Raw genomic sequence first — 27,672 nt, 5'->3', positions numbered from 1 at the left:
CTATAGTCAAGTTTAGTAGTGGGTGTCATGGAACACTTGGTGTTAGTTATCCTCTAAAATTTTACTCTAGGTCTATTCCAAATATCTAAGCTTCTCAGTAGTGTTCTATGTAATCTAGATTCATCCGAATCCAGCTTCAGCTTTTTATATCTTTGTCTTCAACAGCCAGACAGAGAATTTTGTATTTATCAACTTAATAACAAAATTCAACATTGTATTAGCCAGCGGTTGTTATTCTACTTGGTTCTTTAATAGTTATATATTAGTAGTTAAAAGCCCTTAAGCTGTGTTGCAGGTAAACTGTTCTTTTTGCTGTATCAGTCTTTCTAGGAGTCATTATCAGTCATTTTTTATCATACAGCACCTTAGTCAAGAACCAATAATATAAATACAAAAACTTTTTCAGGACTTAGTTTTTTTCCCTCACCTTCTTTTTCAATTCTTAAACGCATATTCAACCTTTCTATTCTATTTTTTGCTGTCTGTTGATTATCCCCTGTGGACTATGTTAATTCTTACTTTTTGCTTTTTCTTCAGCGATTTTCCTTGCTTTGTACATGGTACCTCTTTTCCACCTCAGCCCATAATTTCCTTCAGGCCTATCTCACAAGTTTAATATTATCAGTTGCACAAAAAGAAATTAAAATGCTTTAAGCAATTGATTTCTTTTGTTTTTCAGCAAGTTGTCCATCTTAACTTAGCAGAAGATTGCATGAATAAATTCAAGCCTAATATAGAAAAGCTCTGCAAAAGTGAACAGGTATGTGCAGAGCAAGAAATACCTATGTCATCATAAATTTCCAGATCGAACTTTGTAAGGTGCACTAAATCACAGGATCTCTCTTAGAAGGGGGCTCAACTAGGCAGTATTTAAATACATAACTCCCAGAGCACCTGGGTGGCACACTCAGTTAAGCATCCGACTCTTGATCTCAGTGGAGGTCTTGATCTCTGCAGGGTCGAGTTCAGGCCCCATGTTGGGCTCCACACTGAGCATGGAGCGTACTTAAGAAATACATAAAAATAAATACATCACTCCCCACCAACATTATCAGGTAGCTATAAGTATCATAGTAAGCAGTCCCTCCTAATCTGTGATTGTGCATTTTTGGGTAAATGTGATAATTTTAGTGTTTGGAACATTATTTCAGAGTACCTCTATTGTCAGGCCTTTCTGAGTAGGTGCAACATTTATTTATTTATTTATTTAAACTTTTTTTTTTTTTTTTTTTTTTTTTTTTAGATTTTATTTATTTGTCAGAGAGAGAGAGCACAAGCAGGGACAGCTGCACGCAGAGGGCGAAGCAGGCTCCCCGCTAAGCAAGGAGCCCGATGCAGGACTCGATCCCAGGAACGTGGGATCATGACCTGAGCATGAAGGCAGATGTTTAACTGACTGAGCCGCCCAGTCGTCCTAGGTGCAACATTTAATGCACCACCCTGCAGCGTACTGCATTGGCACATTTAACTAGTTTTAGAGCCCCCCCCCCATAATGCCAAAAATGTTTAGACCAGTCCTAAAAGAAATAGAATGCAAGCCCTATGTAATTTATTTATTTATTTTGAGACAGAGAGAGCATGAGCAGGGGAAGGGCAGAGGGGGAGGGAGAGAGAATCTTAAGCTATAGGGGCTCAGTCCCATGACCCTGAGACCATGACCTGAGCCGAAATCAAGAGTCTGAAGCAGAGCCACCCAGGCACCCCAATCCATATGTAATTTTAAATATCATAGCTGACTCTTGAACAAGGATTTAGGGGTGCTGACGTGGCAGTAAAGTATCCATGTATAACTTTTGACTCCCCCAAAACTTGACTCCCGCACACTAATAACCTTCTGTTGATCAGCAGCTTTGCTGATAACATAAGCAGGTAACACGCGTTTTGTATGTTGTATGCATTATGTACTATATTCTTACAGTAATGTAAGCTAGAGAAAATGAAATGTTCCTAAAAAATCATAAAGAAGAGAAAATACTTCTAAAGTACTGTGCTGTATTTATTGAAAAATATCCATGTATAAGTGGATCCACACACTTCAAACCTGTGCTACTCAAGGATCAATTGTAGTCACATAAAAAGGTAAAAAGAAACAAAGGTAGTTAATTTTAATAATATATTTGACTTAACCTAATGCTTTCGAAATCCTATCATTTCAACACGTAATCAATATAAAAATTTTTAGTGAAATATTTTACAGTCCTTTTGACACACCAAGTCTTCAAGAAACCTGGTGTTTTCACTTATAAATAAGCACATCTTAATTCAGGCTAGCCACATTTCAGGTGCCCATTAACCACATGTAGCTCAGGGCTACCATAGTAGCATAGGTTTAGATTCATGATTTTCTCTCTGAATTATTTTTTGACTTTTTATATTTTGTACAATCAGAGGTTTACAAGTGATGCCTACATTTGAAGTATCATCAGTGTTACATTAAAATTTGACAAGATTTAAGATATTTTTTTAAAGATTTTATTTTTAAGTAATCCCTACACCCAACATGGGGCTTGAACTTACAACCCTGAGATCAAGAGTCGCATGCTGTACCAACTGAGCCAGCCAGGTGCCCCTGGATTTAAGATATTTTTAACTGAAAAGTGAATTTGCATTATAGGCCACTGACTACATTTAATTGTCATTAAGGACCTGGCACTTGGAACTGATGCAGAAGGACAGAAGGTGAAAGATTCTATGCGAGTACTTCTTCCAGTTCTACTGAACAAAAATCATGATAATTATGATAAAATAAGAGCGATTCTACTTTATATCTTCAGTATTAATGGTAAGAGAGATTTTATTTTCATCAACATATTAAAATACTCAGCTCTAAAATCACTTTATAATAAGTAATTTACTATTAATCATAAGAGAGTCTTAGAAAATTCAAAGGTAGTAGCTGACATTGGGTAAGATAAATATAAGGAAAAATAGGAGATCGGGAGAAGACCAAAGGATATATAATTAAACATTTGCTTTTTCTTTAATAAGCTTTATTCATGGGTACTCCCTGAAACCTACACATGATTGTGGTAGCAATTATGTGACTGTGCACTCATATTTTTATCTAAGGAACTACGGAAGAAAATTTGGACAGGTTGATCCAGAACGTAAAGATAGAAAATGAAAGCGACATGATCCGTAACTGGAGTTACCTTGGTGTTCCCATTGTCCCCCCAGTAAGAAATCTTACGTTCAGTATATATTCATATCTGTATATATGTGGTTGTTTGCATTAAATACGTTTTCTTATATGGGAATCCACATAATATTCTTAATTTCACTCTGTAGATTTGGTAAGTAAAAAATGTTTAATTTTGTTTTCTTTTCCACATGTGAGTAATTTGGACAAATATGTTTTTCTAGTGAATTTATATCTTATGTCTTCTGTTGTAATTTGCTGTTTATGCTTTTCTGTATGATTCCCTTTATAGCAGATTTTGAAAGAATTGTGTTTAGAATCTCTCTCTTTCCCATCAAGTTTTATAGCACTTTTGAATAAATATATTTTCTGATACTATTATACATTTTATCATTAGAGCACAAAGTATGGTGAATTATGTGATTCCATCTATTCAGATTTTTTGAGTAAGCATTTCCATTCTTAGTTTTTTGTTTTTTGGGTTTTTTTAAGATTTTATTTATTTATTTGAGATAGAGTGAGAGAGAGAACATGAGCCAGGGGGCGGAGTTGGAGGGAGAAGCAGACTCCCAACTGAGCAGGGAGTCCGACATGGGGCTTGATCCTAGGACCCTGAGATCATGACTTGAGCCGAAGGTAGACGCTTAGCTGACTGAGCCACACTAGTGCCCCTTAGTTTTAAGTCAAATACAACATAGTATTTGCTGTAATTTAAATATCTTTTTAAGAAAATGTAGTAAGAGAATATTACTAAATAAAATTATGGGTTTTAAATTTTTTTCCTCTGTTGTATTAGTCTCAACAAAGCAAACCATTAAGAAAGGATAGGTCTACAGAAGAAACTTTTCAACTCTCTCGATGGACACCTTTTATCAAAGATATTTTGGAGGTAAAGCTCATTAAATTTTACTTTCTGGTGCCTTTCTGTAGAGTTTTCCTTACTCCCTGTGTGTTTATCTGTCAGTCTGAGCATATCTATTGACCAGGAGTTTCTGCCGTACTGGGAGGGTTCACAAAAGAAGGCTGTATCTGGGGTCAAGGGAGGAAGGGAAATTTGAAGATTCTTTCCTTGAAGATCTCAAACTTACACACTGACTGCCTCAAAATAAATAAAAGTAAGCATACATAACTGCCTTATGAAAAAAAAAACTTGTTTTAAATAACTATATGTAGCAGAAGTATAAATAATTCATTTGAATGAAAGTTCAACAAAACAACATTTGCATACAACCGCTGTTAGAAAGTGTTAGACTCCGGTATTCTTGGAAGAGTGTTTTTGTTATTAAACTGTAAGTTGTAAACTATAGTTTGCTGTTCTAGCCAACAGATGGTTTATGCCTTTAGTACTGTTTGCTTTTAGAAATAAATATTCAATTATGGGAAATTAGAAAATGAACTAGTAAAAATCATATTATGGGCAATAAAATTATGACATTGGTTCTTCAATTATAATAATATAGTTTCATTTATTCCAGTTTTCCTTTGACTTAAACCCGTTTCTACTTTGCTTTGGGAACTAAGTGTGTGCAATTTATGACTATGATTTTCCTGTTTTGCTTGGCTAACTTTATGTCATTCACACATTCTTAATCACAGATGAAAAGTTTAAAGAACCTAGACTTTGTTTTCTACAATGTAAGATTTTTTTCCCTACCCATAACAAGGATGTAGCTAAGTAGTTTTTCTTGGATAGTACTTTTAAAATAAGAGTTGACTTCCTGAACCTTGTAACAAGGATTTGCATGTTAATTTAAAAAAAAGAAAATCCAGTTTGGGCCCAGTGGCATTCCAAGGCCTTCAGGGTTTCTCCTGAAACTTGATTTCTTTGCTTCTTACAGTTTTAATGAAATATTCTTGGACTACTGAGTACCTTGTGCTCATTCCTTATGCCCACCTAACAATATCTTTTCTACTACTGTGCTGTAAAGCAGTTGTCTCCAAACTGTTTTAATCATGCATACTTAACCACAAAAATTGTGAACATGGGCTTGTAGTATATGATTATTTACAAACTCTGTATTACGGTACTGGTGATGCCTATACACATAAGTATATCATAAAATGTAACCCTGCCTAAAACAGGAAATTTTTTTAAACAAAAAGGAAAACGCTCTCATCCCATTGGATTGTTTTGATTACCCCTAGGTCAGGGGTGCACATCCTACTTTAGAGCAATGAAGGGTAAGGCCTGGATTCTCCAGTAGCCTAAAAGAGGTATGTCAGGACTAGGATGGTATTTAGAAACCCCTAGCACTCTAGAGATAAAGGTCTTGATGAGGTCTCTGCAATCCTTAACACCAGTATGGAGACCTTCCAAATGAAGAAATGTAGACATTCAGTAAATACTGGTTTAATAAGTAAAGGATTGCATTAATTTTTGAAGCAAGTAAAGTTTTATAAGTCTCAGAGAGAGTGCTAACCTTATTTTATTAAATATTCACATCTCTTTAGGTTCCTTAATTGTAAACACAAGTTTTGAGTCTTACACAAAATATACAAATTAAAAAGTCCGAGAATGTACATTTTTTCAGTGCTGTTAATTCTTTTCTTTCCTAGGATGCCATTGATAATAGATTAGATTCGAAAGAATGGCCGTATTGTTCCCAGTGTCCAGCAGTATGGAATGGCTCAGGAGCTGTAAGGTAAAACCTATCAATGAAAGCCAGTGAAATTGTCAGTATGATATTGCAGACTAATAACTGAAGTGATACAGAAGTAACTCTTACAGTGGCAACTCTCCTGGAGGGATAGTCACTTAAGGGGCAGTTTTTCTTTAACTGCAAGCTATTTTAAATGAGTCCAGGTAAGTAGTCTGAAAATGTACTTTATCATAAAAAAATGAGTGCCCTACCTTATGCAGGGTGTCAACTCCCAGTCCTCCCTACATTGCATAATACCAAGGCTTTGTCTCTTTTGTTCATTAAACAGGTAAACACCCAAGTCTCTGGTTTGCTAAGTTTAGACTAACACTCCACAAGGCAGACCAAGCCTCAACTCAGTTTGACTCTAGTTTTTAGCTTCCTCTTTACTGCTAGCCTTCGGAAATTTCTCTTATTTGTTTACTTTCAGCTGTGCTTTTAAAAAGAAGTTCACTCTTAAAAATGAAACAAGATGAAACCAGAGAGGGAGACAAACCATAAGAGACTCTTAAGCATAGGAAACAAACTGAGGGTTGCTGGAGGGGAAGGGGGAGAAGGATGGGGTAACTAGATGATGGACATTGGGAAGGTATGTGTTATAATGAGCACTGGGTATTATATAAGACTAATGAATCATAGACCTGTACCCCTGAAACAAATAATACATTGTATGTTGATTAATTGAATTTAAATTTTAAAAAATTTAAAAAATTAAAAGTTCATTCTTATTTTAACCAAAGCTTCTAGGTGCTTTCTGGAGTGAGATTTTCAGGATCTAGGGCTTTAATTATTGTTTTTATATCTATCAGAATATAAAACACTAGCACAACATCTTTTACATGTATGTGAAACACATTAAATATAATCCCATTGTCCTAAAATTGCTATTCAGAAATTTAAAAATTTTTAGAGTCACATAATTGTTTTGAGCAGTATTATCTCCTTTTTTTGTTGTTTGTTCTTACTCTATTTCTCTTCTGTTTCTCTTTCTTTTGAAAAAATATTTTTTAAGGTTTATTTTAGAGAATGAGAGTGTAAGGGGCAGAGGGAAAGAATCTCAAGCAGACTCCCCACTGAGCACGGAGCTGACACAAGGCTTGATCTCACAACTCTTGAGATCATGACCTGAGCCGAAATCAAGATTTGGATACTCAACCAACTGAGCCACCCAGGCACCCCTTGAAATAGTTTTTAAACCAAAATTGCACTTTTAGTATCTCCTTGATTTGCTTTATATGGGAATTGTGAGTGTATCTTATTCCTGTTTCATCTTTTAAAACCAGTTACTGATTCTTTTTACTTTTTTTCTGTTGTTTATGCCCTCATCATTCCTTAAGATGGCAGGTGGAAATTATCTAGACAAGAACATTATTAAAAGTTTACCATGGGATCCTACATTTCAGGGTCTTAGAAGTCCTCTAGAACATGGATTCCAAGATGGATAACAAGATGATCTGGGGGTTATTTATTTTTACCTAAAAAAGGGAGAAATTATGCTTTATTAATATATACCAGTATACATATATAATTTATAAACTGATATATATTGTTAATAGAAGTACATACATTTTTATTTTGAAATATTTACTTTTCACATAAAAGCTCAAAATTTTTACCAGTGGAGTGTGAGAACAAAAAAAGTGATTCCTGTGCTCTTGAGCAGTGCTATCCCATAGAACTTTCTTGCAGTAATGGAAATGTCATATATCTGCCCTCTCCAGTATTGAGTCAGTAGCCACATGGAACTGTTGAGCACTTGATATGTGGCCAGTGTGACCGCGTTTTAAATTTTATTTAATTTTAATTAATTTAAATTTGCTTCATGTAGCTGGTGGCTGCTGTGTTGGGCAGTGCTGACCTAGAGCATCTGGGGGAGGAAATGATAGAAATATTAGCTATTATTTATTGAGTGCTTCCCTGGTACCAGATTCCATGTTTCGTGTATCCTCTGCATTACTTCATTTAATCCTGAAAACAACCCTTGAATATTAGAGGTTCAGTAACTTGCTGAAAGTCTTACTGAATTAGAAAGAAGCAGAATCAGAGTTGTAACCAGGTCTTTTTTTAACAGCTTTATTGAGGCGTAATTGACTTAATAGCACTGTATATGTTTAATATCTACACCTTGGTGTTTTGATACATGTACATTGTAAAATGATCACAAGCTAATTAATATATCCATCACCCCCACAAATTTAACATTTTCTTTCTTTTGTGTGTGTGTGTGGTGAGAATGCTTAATTTAATAATTTAAGATTTACCCTTTTAGCAGGTTTTTTTTTTAAGATTTTATTTATTTATTTGACAGAGAGAGGGAACACAAGCAGGGGGAGTGGAGAGGAAGAAGCAGGCCCCCAGCGGAGGAGCCTGATGTGGGGCTCCATCCCAGAACTCTGGGATCACGCCCTGAGCCGAGAGCAGACGCTTAACGACTGAACCACCCAGGCGCACCCTTTTAGCAGTTTTCAAGCAGATTTTGTTAACTATAGTCACCATGCAATACATTAGATCTCCAGAATTAATTCATCTTGCATAACTGAAACTTTGTGTTCTTTGACCAACACTACCTCATTTCCCCTCCCCCGCCCAGTCCCTGGCAACCAACATTCTATTCTCTGCCTTATGAATTTGACTGTTTCAGATTCCGCATAGAAGTGTTTGTCTTTCCGAGTCCAACGTAATTTCACTTAGCATAATGTCCTTCAGGTTCATCCACGTTGTTGCAGTAGGCAGAATTTCCTTCTTTTTTTAATTTTTATTTTATTTTAAATTATTTTTAAGATTTTATTTATTTATTTGAGAAAATGTGCGAGCACCGGCGGGAGGGAGGGGCAGAGGGAGAGGGAGAAGCAGATTCCCCACTGAGCAGGGAGCCCACCTCAGGGCTCAGTTCCAGGACTCCGAGATCATGACCTGAGCCAAAAGCAGACGCTTAACTGCTGAGCCACCCAGGTGCCCCTTTCCTTCTTTTTTTAAAAGGCTGAATAATATTCCACTGCATATATACACTGCATTTTCTTTATCCGTCTCTCCACCAACGGACGTTTAAGTATTGTCCATGTCTTGGCTATCGTGAATAATGCGACAGTGAACATGGGAGTGCAGATATGTGTTTGGTGCCTCCTACCGTCCTACCTCACTGAGTTCCAGCATGGGATGTCCCGGTACCACATCGGCTCCAAATCTGTACCTGTGCTTCCCTCCCTGTACCTATAAAATAGAGCTGACACTCTTTTATTTCATATGAAGAAATAACATACTTGAGAAGTCTATGACTTTCTGAAGTTAAAAAAATGGGAAAGGCACTGAAACAAAAGGGTTTTTAAGACAGAAAGTCATAGACTTTTGGGGCACCTGGATAGCACAGTTGGTTAAGTGTCTCACTCTTGGTTTCGGCTCAGGTCATGATCTCAGGGTCCTGGAATCGAGCCCCACATCAGGCTCTCTGCTCAGCATGGAGTCTGCTTGAGTTTCTTTCTCCCTCTCCCTCTGCTCCTCCCCCCTACACTTGCTCTCTCTCACTCTCTCTCTCAAATAAATAAATCAATCTTTTTTTAAAAATGGTAAGTCATAGACTTTTCAGGTATATAGACTGTCAATGTCAGCTTTATTTTATGCATAAAAATGCTAAACTAGGTTATGAGTGATTTGTCCAAACTCTCTATTAAATCAAAATTAAATTTGAAGTGGGGCTGTCCTACCTAACCTGTCTTAGTTTTCCAGTCATACCATTGTTAAGTCATTTCCATAAAAACAGGGTAATTGGTGCCAAATTTGAGTTTGAGTTTGCTGGAGTTAGGCTTTTTTAAAACTCTACAAGCACTATGGCTTTGGAAATGTTTTTAACATGTTTGTGTATGTTTATTTTTTAGTGCTCGCCAGAAACCCAGAGCTAATTATTTAGAGGACCGAAAAAATGGGTCAAAACTGATTGTTTTTGTAATTGGAGGAATTACATACTCTGAAATGCGTTGTGCTTATGAAGTGTCTCAAGCACATAAATCCTGTGAAGTTATTATTGGTAAGACATTTTTTCCTCTTTTTAGTTTTTTTTTAAACAAACTAACTGTAAAACTTTATGTTGTAGATTACATGTAGGTCTAAATTGTTGAGTGCAAAAAAACTTATTAATCATAGTGTGTTTTTTCTGATGTACTAGAGTTTTTTCCTAGTTGACTTTTTTGATAAGTTGATTTTTAAATATTCTGATTTTGAGGGAATAAGCTTCAAAATATTGTATTATTTAGATATTATTAAATATGTCCTTTAAAATATTATGTTCTAGTCTTGCCCTTATTATTAAATAATTTTTGAGGCATGAATACATTTCTACTACAGAATACTTTGAATGTTTTTGTGGATGTGAACCTGACATTGGCAAGTCCTATATGGAATTTAGTTTTAAGATCTTCAGTCAAAGCCACTGATGTAGAAATTCCGCTCAACTATGGAATGCAGCATTTGTACACCAGGTCTAAATCTGCAGCACTGCTTAATGATCCTGTGATTGAGCAGTAACTGTTCTGTTCTGCCACAGGGGTACAGTAACCTCCAGTTTTCATCTTCAGCATATCAATGTATCGCACAGAGTAGACAAAGTATTAGGAGTGGTTTACTGAGCGTGCCGTTCAATGAAGAGGAAGGACTGAAATATTGTAGTATAAGCAGATTTTAGGAATGTGTCCTATAGAAATTTTGTTAAATTGCCCCCAAGCTATGGCACTTTGCAAATTGAGGGACAGGGCAATAAAATTAGCCAAGGAGAATCTACTTAACTTCTGGCCTCTGAAAATTTATCTTTTCTCCTACCAGGTTCTACGCATATTTTAACACCCAGAAAGCTTTTGGATGATATAAAGATGCTGAATAAACCCAAGGATAAAGTCTCCTTTATTAAGGATGAATAATTATTTTTTTTTGGAGATACTTATTAACATGTTCAACTAAAATTAATCAAGATAAGGTTGCTATCATGTAATTTAAACAATGTAAATATTTTATGGAATAATGATTTTTCAAATATATTTCTTAAGGGACTTTATGATTACATATCATTGGATTTGCCATTTTAATAATTTAAAGAGTGTTGCTGCTTTGTAGATGCTGAGAAGAAATGTTAAAATGCTCTCTAAAAGGAAATTTTTCACCTTTGGAACTGAATATATTAGAATTGTGGATAATTCTTCACAACTACCTGTGTACATATTAATTACTTATCAGATACTTATCTGTCTTATGTTCAAGTATAGTTTTTTTGGGAAAGAATGATTTTAAATGAAAAGGCTATAAAAGTAAAAATTATAAGGGTATGTGTCATAGAATGATTTTCTATAAGTGCAGGGTTTTTTTCAATTGAAATTCATAATCTCTTTATGTGTAAAATAGAAATAGAATAATTTCGCAGTGTAAACTGTCTTCCCAGATACTTCTAAAGAACATAGTTTTATGTAATTTCAAAATCATGTATGTTTAAAGTAGAAAACCAAAAATAAGTGTGAATATTCTAAGAGAAAATACATGTATAGTTAAAAAGTTATCTTTTGGGGGGCAGGGGATGATGGGCAAGTCGGGAAGCTTAAAAGTTCTAAATCAGAGAGTTGCAAAAAAGAGAAAGAATAATGCACCATAATCTTCCCACCAAGATAGCCCCTGTTGACTTTTTATAAAAACAATGTAATATTTGTATAAGGTTGGATAATAAAGGGATATGTCCGCACATGTGTTACACAGAGGGAACGTCTTCATTTCAAACCTCTGCTTTTACCCGGCCTCATAGCGGCCTCATAATTTTATATATTACTCGTCTTCCGAGTTTTGCTCTTACATGTAATGCTGCATTGTTTGGGTACATACCTTTGCAAACACACACAAATACTTCTATAATATAAATTTCTAGCAATGGCATAGCCGTCAAAGTATTTGTGCATTTAAAATATAGTTAACTTTTGAACAACATGGGTTGCTGACCCCTGCCCCCCAACCCCAACCGTGCAGTTGAAAATCTCTTGAAAAACTGTTTACTCCTCAAAAACTTTACTGATGGCCTACTGTTGACTAGAAGCCTTACCGAAAACATAAACAGTCTGTTAACACAAATTTTGTGTTGTACGTATTATATATTGTATTCTTACAATAAACTAAGTGGGAGAAAAAAATGTTAAGAAAATCATAAGAAAATACATTTACAGTATTATGCTGTATTTATCCAAAAAATCTGTGTGTAAGTGGACTTGTGTAGTTCAAACCTGTGTTGTCCAAGAGTCAACATGTTGATAGATAATCACCATTTTAAATTTTTATGTAGATAAACCCATAGCTTTTCCTTTTTGGTTTCTGAATTATATGTTGTACTTAGAAATAACCTTTTACAACTAAAATGATAAAGTCACTCATTGTTTCTTGTAGAACATTTCAATAGGTTCATTTTATTTTTACAGGTAATTCTTTCATCCATCTGGAATTGGCTTTAGTGTGAGAATGTGTGCTAGGTATGGTCTCTTAGCACTTGGCATTATGTCCCATGCCTCTCCATCTCACACCACAGGGGATGAAAAGCTAGAAATGAAGTTTTGCCGACTTAAGATAAGCAGGGTTTGGAAGTGGTTAGGTTCTGCCAGTGATTGGCATTTGGTCAAGAGTTGGAAGGTAGAGCTCAGGTACCGTCTAGTGGACAGGCAGGCTCCTGCCACCTGAAGTTGTTTGTAGCAACTAGATTCCGTATTTCTTTGTCTGTCCCCTGCTGCGTGGGCATGAGCCAGTGCTGGTGGCAGCAGGGGCACTGACTTCCTGTGCCCTGCATCCCAGAAGATGATAGAACCTTGAGTCTAAAAGCATGTTGGCTCCCAGTTTCTGCCCCTTCGGCTTTTTCTCTGGTTTTTTAAAAAAGGCTTTATTTACTTATTTATTTGAGAGAGACAGAGCACGAGAAGGGGGAGGGGCAGAGGCAGAGGGAGAAGCAGACTTAGACTCCCCACTGAGCGCAGAACCAAAGGCAGGGCTCAGTCTCAAGACCCCGGGATCACGACCTGAGCCAAAGTCAGATGTTTAACTGACTGAGCCACCCAGGCACTCTTTTTTCTCTGATTTTTAAGGACCTGTATTAAATTCTATTCTTTGAAATACCTGCGGAGTTTCTGTTCCTATTGTGAACCCTGACTGATACAGCATTTAACAGGGATCCAGCTTTCTTCCTAAATAGCCAGCTATTGTACAGATTTTTATTGGGTAATCCCTCTTTCCCTGTCTAGTCTGAAATACTACCTTTATCATAGACTAAATTTATATTTGTATTTGGGTCTATTTCTGAATTCTCTTTTATTGACCTATAGTTCGTGTCTTTTTCCCTATCTATTTTAATTCATGCTATGTTTTATTTTATTTAAAAAAAATTTTAGGGGTGCCTGGGTGGTACATTTAGTTAAGTGTTTCATCTGCCTTCGGCTCAGGTCATGATCCCAGGGTCCTGGGGATTGAGCCCCGTGTCGGGCTCTGTGCTCAGCGGGGAGCCTGCTTCTCCCTCTCCCTCTGTCTTCCGCTCCCCCTGCTTGTGCTCTCTCTCTGTCAAATAAATAAATAAAATCTTAAAAAAAAAAAAAAAGTAAAAAAATTTTAAGTAAGCTCCATGCCACACGTGGGGCTCGAACTCATGACCCCCAGATCAAGAGTGGAATGCTTCACTGAGTCAGCCAGGCAACCCTAATTCATGCTATATTTTAATGTGTGGCAGTTATAATCTCTACTCCACCCACACCTTAATCATGGTTATTTTTCAGGGATTTTCTAGCTATTACATCTTTCTAAATGAACTTTAGTATCATTTTGTTAATACCAAAGATTATTTTGGTATTTTCATTAGGTTTGCAATAAATTTATAGGTTAATTTAAGAATTGACAGCTCGGAGCACCTGGGTGGCTCAGTAAGTTAAGCATCTGTCTTCGGCTCAGGTCATGATCCTGGAGTCCTGGGATTGAGTCCCGCATCAGGATCCCTGCTCAGTGGGGAGTCTGCTTCTTCTGCCCCTCACCCTGTTCTCATTCTCTCTGTCTCTCAAATAGATAAATAAAGTCTCTAAAAAAAAAAAAAATTGACAGCCTATAATATTGAAACTTAAAATTCAGGAATATAGAATGTCTTTTTATTTTAAATCTTTATAACCTTCAAAACCTTTATTTTCTTCAAATAGGTACTGCAGTTGTCCTATCTTTCTTTTGTGGTTCCATGTGAATTGGATCTTTTATATTATTTTCAAAAACATTATATAGGAATGTTATTGGTTTGATATATTAACTTCATAACTTGCTAGTTTACTAGGTAGTGATAACAAAATAATAATATGCAAGTGCTTACTTAGAGCTCTATACGTGCCAGGCACTGTTTCAAAGTGCTTACATTACCTCACTGAATCTTCTTGTTTAATCCTGTGAGGATGCGCACTATTATCATCTCCCTTTGAAAACTGAGAAAACTAGGGCACAAGAAGGTTATGTGATTTAACCTGGGTGTGCATCGTGGGGAGGAAAGCTTGTTAGTACACGGCTCTCTTTGTGCATCGAACATGGGAACAGTTCATTGCCAGGGAAAGGGTTGGTTTTTGGTGTCTGTGTTTTATCTGAGGCCCTTGTATACCTTGGTTACTATGTGTCCGAGTTAGTATGTGTGTGGAACAGAAATTTACACTGATCCGATGCCCTGTGACAAATGGAACCAAGAGCGTGATGACAGCACACACTGGCCCATTCATTCAGTCACTTAACACCTCAGTGATTACTTTGTCCTATCACAGTGCTGTGAGATCCTCGGAGGCCTCCACTTTACATGTATTTTAGGCTTAGAATTAGATCCTGTTTCCTAAATCGCTTACTGAACTCGAAAACATAAGTTGTCATCTCACACAAATTCCTGGTATAAACTGATTCTGCCTCCAGAATTAGCAATTACAGATTCTGATAAGACCCTGAAAAAGATATTTCACTCTTACAACTAACTGAAACCATTTATTCGCTATCTCAGAAGCCCACATTTGCTTCCTGTTGAAATGTGCTTGGTTTATAAAGTATAGTGGATTCACATTGTTCAGCCATATTCACAAAAAAATAAGAAAAATAGCCATTCACAAAGACACGAAAATTCTTGGATTTGAGCCTCAAAGGCCCAGATCCTACAGTTTATTTTGTAAAACGTGATGCCCCCATAACTTAGTTCTGCTATAGGTATTCATAGCCTTTTGTGAATTCTGTCAGGTTGCAGGCAGGTTTCTTTTAAAATCAAAAGAGCAACAAAGTCTTCATTCCACAGTCAAATTTCTACTACCAAAACAACATTTTGGGTATTAAAAATAAATAAACATACTCAAATTTAGTATGAATTAGGTCTGTTTTAAATCCCTAACTGTAAGATTACAGTTGAAAGGAGTGATTAAAAGATGAGTTTTCATTTGTATAATCTAATAAAATGGATGGCTAGAATTTTTTTATTAAAGAGTTCAAAGCATTCCCCCTCATCCTGCTTCTTGCTCCTGGCAGCCTCAAGCCACCAGAGCACAGCTGCCGTTGGAAGTACACAGAAAAGGCCTCTGGACGGTGGATACTGCCAGGTGTTTACAACCCCACTGCTCTCAGCAATGGTGAGCCCCTTGACTCAGCATTAGAAATACAATCACTTTTACCTAATGAGCTTGTTTTTCTGGTTTGTTACTGCAGCAGAATTAGAGGAGAGATGGGTCAGAATTTACACAAAGAAGGGAGGAGACAGCCAAGGCCACATAATCAGTAAATATAAAGTTACCTTTGCAAATCAGAGCCTAGCACTTTTCCAGAAATTCTTTAGGATGTTGCCCTATTTCTGTTTCTTGGATTAAGCATGTTGCAGTGATGGTTCATAATAATCCTCAATCATTAAGGAAATGTAAAATTACATTTAGAATATAGTGTAATAAAGCAGAGATAGGCCATATTTTTAAATAAATGATTACAGTAGTTTCTCTAAAGGTTAGTTGAGGGTTTAGGAATATTCATTTATGGTGATCCTTTCTAACCTGGGTTCCATAGATTTGATTTAGGTGTCCATGAACTTTTAAAAATTCTGTGTGTTCTTATATCCCTTTTCCCCACGAGTGGAGCATGGGGGAGAGAGACTGCATAGCTTTCATCAGTTTCTCAAAGAGGGTTGAACTCAGAAAAGGTTAAGAACTAATGAATCGTACAGAACCCTTCAACTTAGAGAAGTGTAATTTCAAACTTGGGGATGGGATAGTGATGCTTGGCACACAAAACAGGTTATCAAGTTGTGATTAAATTTAGGTAAGTGATGAATCTAGAAGCCTCTTAGCATATACACAGTTTAAGCTCCCTTTTTTCTCTTAAAATGCTACCTTCACTCTCTTCCTTATGGTGCCACGGCTTAAAGTACCTTTAGCCACAAAGTCAGAGGTATCTTCAGGCTGGCCCTGCTTTATCTCTTCTAAGGCACCCTAAACCAATTTCCAAGCCCCAAAGTTAAAAATAGACCATTCTCCAGCCAGCTAGGCAAATAGCAGCTGCCTTGGCCACAAAATCTTCAAAGTGGGAATGGATTCAACTCTTTTTACCACTGAACAAAGCTCTGGGGGCTGGGAGACCATTTGTTGACTGTTTTGAATGAAGAGAGACCTCAGGAAGCAGGGAAAGAGCAAATCATGCGCTACTCTGTCATTAAAGAGGTTATAAATCAGTCTTAAGGAAGCAAAGCAAAATCTCGTTCTGACGTTCTACATGAAATGCCACAATTAGTTAATCTCTGCTACATAGTTTTAGTGACTTGTCTTCACTTTTGTCCCATATTCATTAATCTAGGACTAATGTTTTTGCATCTGGACTTCAAGAGATCTTCATGTAATTTACATTATAAACATATTGTAAGAATTTCATACCATACAGAAAGTACAAGTTAAGATTTTCTTCCTTCCCTGAACAACTCCCAGGTTCCATTTCCTAGAGGTCCACTGAATATCCTTCTGCATCGTTCCCAGAAAATATGTCTGCCCTTTAAAAAACATACACAGATGGGATCACACTACATGTATTATTAGTCGTTCTTGCTTTTCTTCACTATCTTACAAGATAATCCACCTCATCTTTTCAGTGGCTGCAGAGCACTAACTGCATGACTGTCCTTGTTTATGAATCACCCCAGAAGGTATTAGATTGGTTCCACTGGGGGCTCTTCCCTTAGTGCTCCAGTGGCCACATGTGTAATACCATGGCCTGTTGTGTGAGTCACCTATGAAGTAATTGCTAATAGTGGGCTTGCTGCTGAGAAGGTAAGTGCTTTTACATTTGTAGGATTTGATACCAAGTTGCCTTCCCACCAGGTTGTATCAATTTATACTTCCGTCCACAGGGTGCAAGAGCACCATCACCCCCAGCCTCGCTGACACTGGCTTTTCTAAACTTTCATTTTTGCCATACTAATAGGCAAAAGTATAGTTTGGTTCTATTTTTTTTTTTTTTTTTTTTTTTAGTAATCTCTACACCCAGGGTGGGGCTCGAACTCTCGACCCTGAGATCAAGAGTTGCATGCTCTTCCCATGGAGTCAGCCAAGTGCCCCTAGTTTATTGCTTTGATTTCTTTTATTATGCGTTAGGAATAACAGATTTATTTTAAAATAACTACTTGTTGATTTCAACTTTAAAAATCAGGGGTCCGTTGTTTTTTCCTTTTAAGTACTTGGTGCCCCCCATTTCTTATGGTTTTGGTATTTTCTCTAGAAAGTCACCTTCCTAAGTGGTATAATAAGATACTTGTTAGGGGAAGATCAAGTTTTCTTTGCATTTTTCTTATTTTTAGGTCCTCAGTTGCCTTGAGTCAAACTAGTATTTCAGTCGATTCCTCCATCTCTGTACTTTGGCAAGATCTTCTGCAATAGTTCTAATCATTCGATCAGTTGTTTCTTTCAAAATGGAGGCTGTCCTTAGGGCATGATCCAGAGATGAGTTTAAAATCTGCAGAGGAAAAGTCCACACATTTTATTTAAAGTTACTGTTTCTGTTAATTGGGTTATCTCATTATTAAACATTGCAAGGTGGAATTTTTGGAGTATTCTTTTTCCACCCAGTCTATTCCTGTTTTTGACGGTTGGTTTCCTAGGAAACCAGTCTGAGATGGAATATATTTTTTAGGGAAAGGGACAGAAAAAAGACCCAACACGTGACTGGTGAGTGTGAATCAGAGGGTGAGATCAGCAACCTGCTGGGCGGCTGCCTTGCAGCAGAGGAAGAGATCTGTGAGAAAGAAGGCAAGCTCTTGGGGGTCCTGGAAGGGGACAGAGGGGTCGTAACCCCTGAGAGGACACCCAGGGGGATTAGTGCTTGCGTTGGAAGCATTTGAAAAGTGGCCTGGGATTTGCCTGGAAACTAGGGAACTGAGGGCAGCTCTAACCCCAGTGTCACTGGAACAGGCTTGCGGGCGGCTGGAAACTGTCTCCGCTGCCTTCACTCCTGGCCCAAGGGATCCCGTGGCCGAAGCACCACCCACCAAACACTTTCTCCAGGAAATTTCCCTTGGAACCAATTTAGGAATAATACAAACCGTGTGGCTGCTTAGGCTGTGCGTCTCTATGTTAGTGCTGAGCACAAATTGTTTTTAGCGGAGCATTTCTGGTGCACCCATACTGTAATAATTTAAAAGCCATCAGTTTTGTGGTCAAGACCATACTTACAAGCTGCAAGGATTCTAGAATGTTGGGGTTTTTTTCCTAAGTCCTCACCTCAGATTCTGTTTCTTCCATACTGCCAAAGTTGCTTAAGGATTTGCTTCCAGAAATCCTGCAGAAGTGGCAATGGGGTGAGGGTGTAGCAAGGTCTGAATTGTAGGTCATGAAAACCTTAAGATTTTTTCTGGAAGGCAAAAGCATATTTGTATAAAGCTCCCCCTTCCCCCTAGCTCTGTGGTGGTTCAGTAATGTGTGTGTGTGTGTGTGTGTGTGTGTGTGTGTGTGTGTGTGTGTGTGTTGGGGCAGAGGAGTTTGTGTACTCTCTGCCCTTTGTAGCTCTTATAGTCCTGTTGTGGCTGACCACAGAAATAGTTTGTTCCACGACCATGAAGGGTGTTTTCTCCCAGAATCTGTCTCTTCTTCCCTTGGCACAGAAAGAGGCAAAACACCGATTTTTATTCGGTTTTCATTCTTCTCAGGCCAACCTTCTACCCTGCATGTTTATAAAACAAATGCACACAAATCTGCCAATTGCAGGCACTTTGAGTTGAGTTCATTCTAGCACCAGTGAGCTTACAGAGCAAGGAGGCAGCAGCAGGAGAAGGATAAAAGCAACACCTCTTTAAAACAGGCTCCCCTGGACTACTACACTATCAGTATGACTCTGTCTCTTGATAGTCTGGGTGCATAAGGGGGGGCCAGTGTCACCATGTACAGTTGTTCCAGTTGTGCACTGCATAGCTCTGGGAGGTTTCATTCACAGTCTATGCGAAGAGCACCGCCTGGTGTTATGCTTTGCACAACCATGAGTAGTGGCCTTCAGGGATGCCACAAGACCTAGCCTGTTGACAGATGGGCCGTGGAACCATTCTCACATCCCCCTGGCTTGAGATTCCTTCTGTTAAGCATGATTTCTTTGGTACGTATGACACTCGTGGCAGAAAGTCTGGCTTCAAATGCTTATGACCCAAAGCCTCCCTTCGATCCCCTCCCCTACCACATTCACATGAGGTGGTTCCGCAAGTTAGTTTAACACATTGGATCTATAGTCCAGTTGAGAGCATCAGAGAACAGCAGCGTCAGGAAGCCCTAACTAATCAAAAACTCCAGGCAGGGCAGTGCAGTGGAAAGGGCGTGGGCTTCAGAGTCCTCTGTCTCCCCACATCCAATCAGTCACCATGGTCAACAATAATAGCCATCACTTGCTGAACGCCAGGTACCTTTCCAAGTGCTTTATATGTGTTGACCCAGTCCTCAATGAATTTGGCCCTATTATTATTCCCATTTGGGGAATAATGGGGAAATACAGTGTGGAAAGGGAGGCCCAGAGAGGTCAGGCAACCAGCTCAAGGACACAGAACCAAGATGCAAACCCAAGACCTCGCCAGAGGTCTTAAACACTACACTGCATTATGGTAGTGGCTAGTGGGTTCAGACGGAGTGAGCGAATGCAGAGGCTTGTCAACCATTAACCACTCAGCTACACTGTCGATTCTGCCTCCCAAATAGCTCTTGAATACTAGACCTCTCTCTTTCCTTCTCTACCACCCTTGGCCAAGCTGCTCTCATCTCACCTGGATTATTGCACTAGCCACTTACTTGGCCTCTGTGCTCCAATCCTTGATTCCCCTACTCCATTCCCACTCCTTTGGTAGTTAGAATGATCTTTCAAAACACTGGGAAACTTTAAGAACACCCCGGTTAAAAACTTCATTGGCTTATTATACCCAAGAGTCTGAAATCCTTCCTGTAGCCTACAAGCCCTTGCATGGTCTGGCCCTGCCCATCCCACCAGCTTCCCCTCACCAGTCCCATCATGCCCCACAGCCACGAGCACTACACTGTTCCGGAATTTGCCAAGGGGCCTTCCCGCTCCAGCAAGCTCTCGTAGACTGGAATGTCTTCACTCTTACCTCTACATCCCCTTGCTAGTTGATTCACACCTATCCTTTGGTGTTCAGCTTCCCTGAACCCCCAAATTAGGTAATAGCACTCAGTACACCCCCTCTGTGGCACTCACAAAGACTGGCTCTTCTACCAAAATAGTAACTTCCATGAAGGCCGGGACAGTAGTTTAACTTTTCACTGTGTCCTCAGAACCTGGCCCAGGACCCTGCTATCGATACTCAAATACTTGTTGAATGAATAAATGAATGTTTGAAGTATTAGCCATACTTTGATTTGAATCTTGGCTCAACTACTCGTGATCTAGGTGATCTTGGGCCAGTAATTTTGTGCACTAGGTGCACTGTATGTACCCAACTAATGGGTAGTCATTTTTGTTATTATTAATAATAAAATAATACTTACTTTCCTGGTATGGGCTCATGTTCATCATGAGAAGATTTTGGATTTGATGTCTGGGAACAATTCCATTCTGGTTCTGAACAAGCTGAAAAATGTTAGCTATGATTAAACTCAGCGCATCAAAAATGATCCCTAAATGGTGGCTGTATGAGTATCATTTCCCGAACTTCTCTGTATGAATGAAATAGTTCATGAAATTTTAAGAAGAAAATTAGGGAACATAGAAAACAAAGAACTTTCTATCAAGTATTCTGAATTCAGGAAAAGAAATTCAACTTATTTATTTTAAGAAATTCAACTTTTGAAAGGAGTTTTATCCATAGCCCCGAGCCCAGGAGTCTAGGTTCAGGTTTGCTGGGTGCTCACTGTGTGACATCCAAGACTGCCGTCCAACTTCTGTGGACTCAACTACTTCATCTGACAAGAGGAGGGGTAATCCCGTTGATAGGGATTGAAGTCTTCCCCAAGCACAGGAGCAAGGTTTCCAGGAGTCAGAAACTGAATTGTTACTAAGACAATTCCAGAAAACAGAGACTAAACAGAAAAGAAGATAAATGTAGGAAAGTCACCATGGAAGACAAGAAGAAAGTCAGGGAAAGCAAAAGAGTCAGTGGCCAATAAATCTGCCTTCTCTGTTGCTGTTCTCCTTTCCAGGTCTCCTGTCTTATTCACCAGTTTCTCGTCGCTAGGCTTCACTTCCCCTCAGGAGGGTCCCTTTTGACATGGGAACTGGGAGACATTGTCCCTCAGACATGGAAGGCAGAGCAGAAGCCAGAAAGTCCAAATTAGTCATGTGGACCACCCAAACTTAAGTCATGATGAGCAGAGATACTAATGAGCTCAGTCTAAATCCTTTGCTGGTCTCGAAATATAATTTTGGATTTTATTTGAAACATAGAAACTCAGAGTTGGGAAGGACCATAGGGTCATCTGGTCCAGTTCTAGCCTGATCTGCAGATTTGCAACATCCCAACAAAACACATTGTCTCCGGATGGGAAATGTAGAGATATCCCTACAGGTGGGGCTCACGACCTCCCACCATGGCCCACTCCATTCCAATTTCTGGAAGGTTCTTTTCAATGTTGAGCCATGCCTCCCTATGACTTCCACCCTCTCGGCCACTGTACATTTACTAATGCAGCTCAAAGTCACACTTCATATGACTGTTGATCCCTCGTTCCCTCATATTGGAATGACAAGTCTCATGGGCTGCAGACCCAAAGAACAAGGAAATAGTAAAGAAATCTGCTCTGTTGCTTCTGCAGAGTTTTAGTGGCTATTATATCTTGAAAGAATACATCCACTTGAAGGATTTGGCAGCTGGGGGCAGCTGAGTTCAATCAGGTAAATGGCATTCTTTCATCTTGGAAATTGGCAATTGTGAAAGATAAGAAACATTCTCCCTGATGCCCCTGTTCGCAGATAAGGAGAGAAAACTCTAGAGGTATGAGCTTTCCCACAAAGAGAGAATGTCAAAGGACCAGATATGGTTCAGAAGCAAAACACTGTATTTCCTCCTCTCCCTTTTGTTCCCTTAGCACACTCTGACTTTGTTAATTCTAGCACCACATTTTGGTATGAACCTTCCTTATTTGGGTATGAGTTCCTTTCAATAGATTGTGAACTCCTTGGGGAGGGAGGAGCCATGTCTTATTCATCTTTATAAATAAATGTGGGCTTTTAATTTTTTTCCAAAGACAGCAAAATTTTGCATTGAAATTAGCAAGATGATGTTTAAGGAGTGTAAAAATAGTCTGTTTCTTTACATGCTGACCTTTAGTAGGGATATGTTTCAACCACTCCTGAATAATAGCAATACTAGTGGTGACTCTTCAGTTAGTCATTTGTGTAGCAAATATTTACCATTTGTTACTAACTTACACTGAGTTAGCACTTAATAACTTTCAGAGTCCTTTATTGCTAGGATTTCCTATCTCCCAGCCCTGGCCCAGCCTCTGGCCATCCAGGATGCGGGAGCGTCAGATGAGCGCTGGAGAGCCAGGCAGCAGACTGGAGAGGGCAGGGCCCCCACAAAGGGAAGCAGTGGCCGGTGTGACGCGGATCCCGCACGCCTGGGAGACCAGCCTGCTTACAAAGATGAGATCGTGCAGCAGATGTACTTACAAGGTGAAGAATTTTTATTTTCGTTTAAAAAGCAGAGCTTGACAAAGGCACTTCTTTCGTTAGGATTTAAGTAATTCTCTCCTGGCATGTTGTATCTGTAATGAAATTCTAAAAAGAAAAGATGAAAAATACAACTCACTCCTGCGAACAACAGCTGTCCCCACGTGGGCCTTCCTTGCAAGGCCCCGAGTCGCACTCACCTTCAAGCGGCTTTTTGCCACAGACTCTTCTCGAATTATGACTCTTAGTGCCACAGTTCTCACATTTATTACTCTGCAGTCCAGTCCCAGAAGCAGAAGAGCAGCTGGGGCCTGCATCAGAACCTGAAAAAGCCCAAGTTACACAAAGGAAGCGTGAGTTTCTTCATTAGAGTCATAAAATGCCGTGTGGTGAGTAGGGCCCTAACCACGCCAGGTATGTAGTAGGCGCCAAAGTGTTCCACTTCCCCAGTTGTGTTCTCATGGGGAGTTGCCAGCCTTGGGATGACATCTGGAATCCCCTTATGACAACTGAGGGATGTTTTGGTAAATAACAGATCTGATATGAAAGTCTCAAGATTTTCCTCGCACATGTAGGTGCTTAGTGAAGGTCTGCTGAATTGATGGGTCTGTGAGAATGTGGCCCACTGAGTCAACTACAATGCTAGATCGATATTTTCCCCGATTTGCCCCGACGCACCCACATTCTTTTCTCAGACTCTGTGTGGCCAAGAGCTTGTGTTTTGTCACCCAGACAGTTGGAAAGATGGCTTTTCTCTACATCAAATCCATAAGCCGATACGGGAAATTGAATTATAGCTTTGCCCTTATCTTTACCACAGAGGGGCTCGCAGTAGAGAGCGTGTGTGTCTAGTGCGGGTCTAGAACCTGGAAGGCTGTGGGAGATGGAGCCTTCCAGGTAAGGCCAGAGTGTGAGGGCGCATCAGGCTTCGTTTTTCAAGCAACATCTCAGCTCCAGGAGAGGTGAAACCAGGGGACAAAGACTGCCTTGCTGCTCTCATGATTCTGCTCATTTGTAACATTATCTTTAAAAGACTAAGTCACAATGGAATGAGCTCTAGGGATGTTTTTTCTTTTCCACATCTCGGTCAGTAGTCATTGAGGGGCGCCTGGGTGGCTCGGCTTGTGAAGCATCTGACTCTTGGTTTTGGCTCAGGTTGTGATCTCGGGGTCATGAGATCGAGCCCCCTGAGTTGGGCTCCATGCTCAATGTGGAGTCTGCTGGGATTCTCTCCCTCCCCTCTGCTCCTCTCCCCCTACTAGTACATGCACTATCTCTCTCTCTCAAATAAATAAATAAATAAATAAAATCTTAAAAAAGATAGTCATTGAATTCCTTCCCAACCCATAAATCGAGGAGATTGCAGTAGAGGATTGAGGGTGCACCCTGGGAAGGTTGTATGGTGGAAAGAGCATGGGGTTCAGATGGACCTGAATTTGAAGTCTGGGTCTGCCACGAGTTAGCAGTGATGGTTAAAAATATGTCCACAAATTCTTTGATATGTTTTTCAGGACGTAGAGCCTAATTCTTCTCTCCTTGAGTGTGGGCTGGATTTAGGGACTTGCTTCTCACAAATAAAGTGGTGGTGATGATGTATAACTTCCAAAACTAGGTCATAAAAGACACTGAAGCTTCCATTTTGGTCTTTCTCTTGGATCCCTTGGCTGTCATGTCATAATGACACTCAAGCAGCCTGCTGGAGAGGCACACAGGGTGAGGAACTAAGACCTCCTCCCAATGGCCATTTGAGCGAACCGTCTTAGAGGCACATCTCCAGTCCCAGTCAGGCCTTCCGATGATGGCGGTACTGGCCAATGTCTGACTACAGCCTCATCAGAGAACTTGAGCCTGAATCCCTCAGCTAAGCTGCTCCCAAATTCTTGACCCATAGAAATTCTGAGATAGAAAATGTTTGTTGTTTTGAACCATTGCATTTTGGGACACTTCACTACCTAGCAGTAGAAATACACCAGCTCTTTGACTGGCAAGTTACTGAATTTCTCTGAGCCTCCCATTCCTTATCTGTAAAATAAAGATAATAATTCCTACTTACAGGGGTATAAGGATAGCTAAATGTTACACACTACGTCAGCAGTTCTCAAATTTTTTATGTCAGAACTCTTTTACACTCTTAAAAGAACCCTAAAGAGCTTTTGCTTATTATAGTTTTTATCTATCATATACCGTAATATAAGCCATTTTTTGTACCTGTGGTGAAAAACCTCACCCTGCATTGGAGAAGAGCTATTATATGACATTGAGTCAGTTGAAGATGGAGGTATCTATTATAGAGAGGTATCTAATATAAATTGCAAGTCATTTTTGCTTGTGCAGAATCATTCAGATCTTCCCAAGACTAAATGGACAGTCCTAAGGCTTTTTTTAAATGGAATTTTAAACTGAAACATTTAAAAATACTTTTATTATGTCATTTAAAACCAACAGTAATTCGTTTCATGCTGACAAAATAAGGGGTTTTTAAAATATTTTTTAAAGATTTTATTTATTTAATTGACATTGACAATCTATTGAAAGGAACTCATACCCGAGAGAGCACACAAGCAGGGGGAGTTGCAGGCAGAGGGAGAAGGAGAAGCAGGCTCCCCATTGAGCAGGGAGCCTGACGCAGGGCTTGACCCCAGCGTCCGAGGATCACGACCTGAGCCGAAGGCAGATGTTTACCCGACTGAGCCACCCAGGCGCCCTGTTTCTTTTTTTTTTTCTTTTTTATGTTTTTAAAAAAATTTTATCCATCTAAGAGAGAGAAAGAGCACGTGTGCACGTGCTCGCGGAGTGGGGAGGGGCCAAGGCTGAGGGAGAGGGACAAGCAGACTCAGCGCTGAATACAGGGCCTGATGGGGGCTTCATCCCACGATCCTGCAATCATGACTAGAGCCGAAACCAAGAGTCCAACGCTCAACCCACTGAGTCACCCAGATGCCCCAAAATAACGGGTTTTTAATGCAAAAGAGCTATTTTTTAAAATGAAAAGTATCAGAAGAGTGGCAGTATTTTATGTTTTGGCAGGTGTCTTGAATACCTGGCTTAATAGAAGGCAGCTGAATTCCACGGCTGCTCCTCCAGGCAATCGGCTGCCGGGACATGCAGCTGGGAGAGAGAAAGGGCATCACAACCCCCCAGAGAGTGTCTCAGGGACCCCCAGGGCCTTCTGACCACACTCGGAAAGCCTGTACCGGTACGGAATCTGGTATAGTAGGTGTTCAATCAGTGACACGTTACTATTACTATTAGAAAATGAATCATCGGGGGGCGCCTGGGTGGCACAGCGGTTAAGCGTCTGCCTTCGGCTCAGGGCGTGATCCCGGCGTTATGGGATGGAGCCCCACATCAGGCTCCTCCGCTATGAGCCTGCTTCTTCCTCTCCCACTCCCCCTGCTTGTGTTCCCTCTCTCGCTGGCTGTCTCTATCTCTGTCAAATAAATAAATAAAATCTTTTAAAAAAAAAAAGAAAGAAAGATTTCTAAAAAAAAAAAAAAAGAAGAAGAAAGAAAAAGAAAATGAATCATCGGGGCGCCTGGGGGGCTCAGGTCATGATCTCAGGGTCCTGGGATTGAGTCCCGTGTTGGGCTCCCTGCTCAGCGGGGAGTCTGCTATTCCCTCTCCTACCCCTCCCCGGTGTTAAGCTCTCTCTCACTGCTCTCTCTCACTATCTCTCCCTCTCAAATAAATAAATAAAATTAAAAAAAAAAAAAAAAAGAAAATGTAGAACTACGTGTGACAGAACAGACAGAACACCGAGTCAGGAAAGGCTCTCAGCCCACAGCTTGTATGAATGAGCATCAACGAGCTCGTTTAGGCCTCTGGGCCCGGGTTCTTGCGTATCAACAGGGTGGAGAGGGCTGGGGCCGGGGCTCTCGTGCTCAGGAGCTGCCTGAACAGACAGGCCCCGGCCTCACCTCTTCCTCAACCAGGGTGGTTCTGCCAGGGGATGTTTTTCTGCTTAAACTACCTTTGGAGGAAGGCTCCTCTGACTTAAAACCATTGAATTCCATGTCCTGCGTGCTCTCCCGGTCTCCTCCCAGCTCTAGTTTTCTTTGCTTCTGTGAAATGTGCATGGACAAGTCAGCAGCAAGTCTCCCATGGCCAGGAAGCTCACCAGGTGGGGATTCCGGGTCATGCTGGAAGGATGACACCCAGAGCTGAGGCCACCTCACGACCGAGTGCATGGAGTCCTGGGATTCCCGCACAGACACAGGTGGGCACTTTCACCTGGTCTGACCACAGTTGATCTATTTGAATCTATTCCATTATTAATTCTTTGCACGTGGCAAAAAACATACACTATGCCACGCCCTCGTCTAGGTAAGGCTGTGTGGTGTGGCATATGGTCTGGGAGCAGGGAGCAGACCCATGGAGAGAGACCGCAGCCCTGGGCCCCTCAACTTACTGAGAATCGAATCTGCAAGCAATGCCTTTTCTTGAATGGCAGGGGGACACCTTCCACAGTTGGTCCTTCTGTGCCCTTTTTTCTCCGTGTTTTCCTTCCTATAAAAGGTGCATAAGACCCCATAAACGTTTAGCCCGCTTCTCCTGGAGATCGTGAGCGTACTGGTAAAACTGAAATGTTAACTTTCTTACATCAGAGCCTGGGACCATACTGGCATCCTGTCCTCAACACAGAGCTCCCCTCTGCCTGCCTGTTTGAGAGCTTCCCTCTAAGAAACTGCCCCCAGCACCGCTTGGCCTGGTAAGAATGTATATACTAAATGTTAAAAAGTCAATCTGTTCTGTTCCGCAGAGGATGCTATCTAA

General features: G+C 39.9%; 2 protein-coding genes across 2 annotated transcripts in view; one reads left to right on the top strand and one right to left on the bottom strand.

Annotated features, from left to right (window-relative positions):
* The window catches only part of STXBP3 (syntaxin binding protein 3), a 48,266-nt gene extending 36,772 nt beyond the window's left edge, over positions 1–11,494 (top strand). Inside the window, exons 13-19 of the mRNA XM_040626963.1 lie at positions 680–760; positions 2,644–2,782; positions 3,070–3,176; positions 3,936–4,028; positions 5,696–5,781; positions 9,651–9,799; positions 10,591–11,494. Of these exons, the coding sequence (XP_040482897.1) occupies positions 680–760; positions 2,644–2,782; positions 3,070–3,176; positions 3,936–4,028; positions 5,696–5,781; positions 9,651–9,799; positions 10,591–10,685 (750 nt within the window). The 3' untranslated portion in view covers positions 10,686–11,494. The remainder of the gene's footprint in view (positions 1–679; positions 761–2,643; positions 2,783–3,069; positions 3,177–3,935; positions 4,029–5,695; positions 5,782–9,650; positions 9,800–10,590) is intronic.
* A 5,791-nt stretch (positions 11,495–17,285) lies between these two features.
* Positions 17,286–27,672, bottom strand: part of AKNAD1 (AKNA domain containing 1) — a 34,889-nt gene continuing 24,502 nt past the window's right edge. Inside the window, exons 12-17 of the mRNA XM_040626726.1 lie at positions 27,308–27,405; positions 23,100–23,222; positions 22,900–23,007; positions 20,778–20,859; positions 18,522–18,651; positions 17,286–17,757 (exon numbers count right to left, since the gene is read on the bottom strand). Coding sequence (XP_040482660.1) covers positions 17,626–17,757; positions 18,522–18,651; positions 20,778–20,859; positions 22,900–23,007; positions 23,100–23,222; positions 27,308–27,405 — 673 coding nt within the window. The 3' untranslated portion in view covers positions 17,286–17,625. The remainder of the gene's footprint in view (positions 17,758–18,521; positions 18,652–20,777; positions 20,860–22,899; positions 23,008–23,099; positions 23,223–27,307; positions 27,406–27,672) is intronic.

This window comes from Ursus maritimus, unplaced genomic scaffold (genome assembly GCF_017311325.1).
Source record: "Ursus maritimus isolate PB19 unplaced genomic scaffold, ASM1731132v1 scaffold_12, whole genome shotgun sequence".
NCBI lineage: Eukaryota > Metazoa > Chordata > Mammalia > Carnivora > Ursidae > Ursus > Ursus maritimus.
The sequence above is the reverse complement of the archived record's forward strand: the minus strand, read 5'-3'. Positions and strand labels throughout refer to the sequence as shown.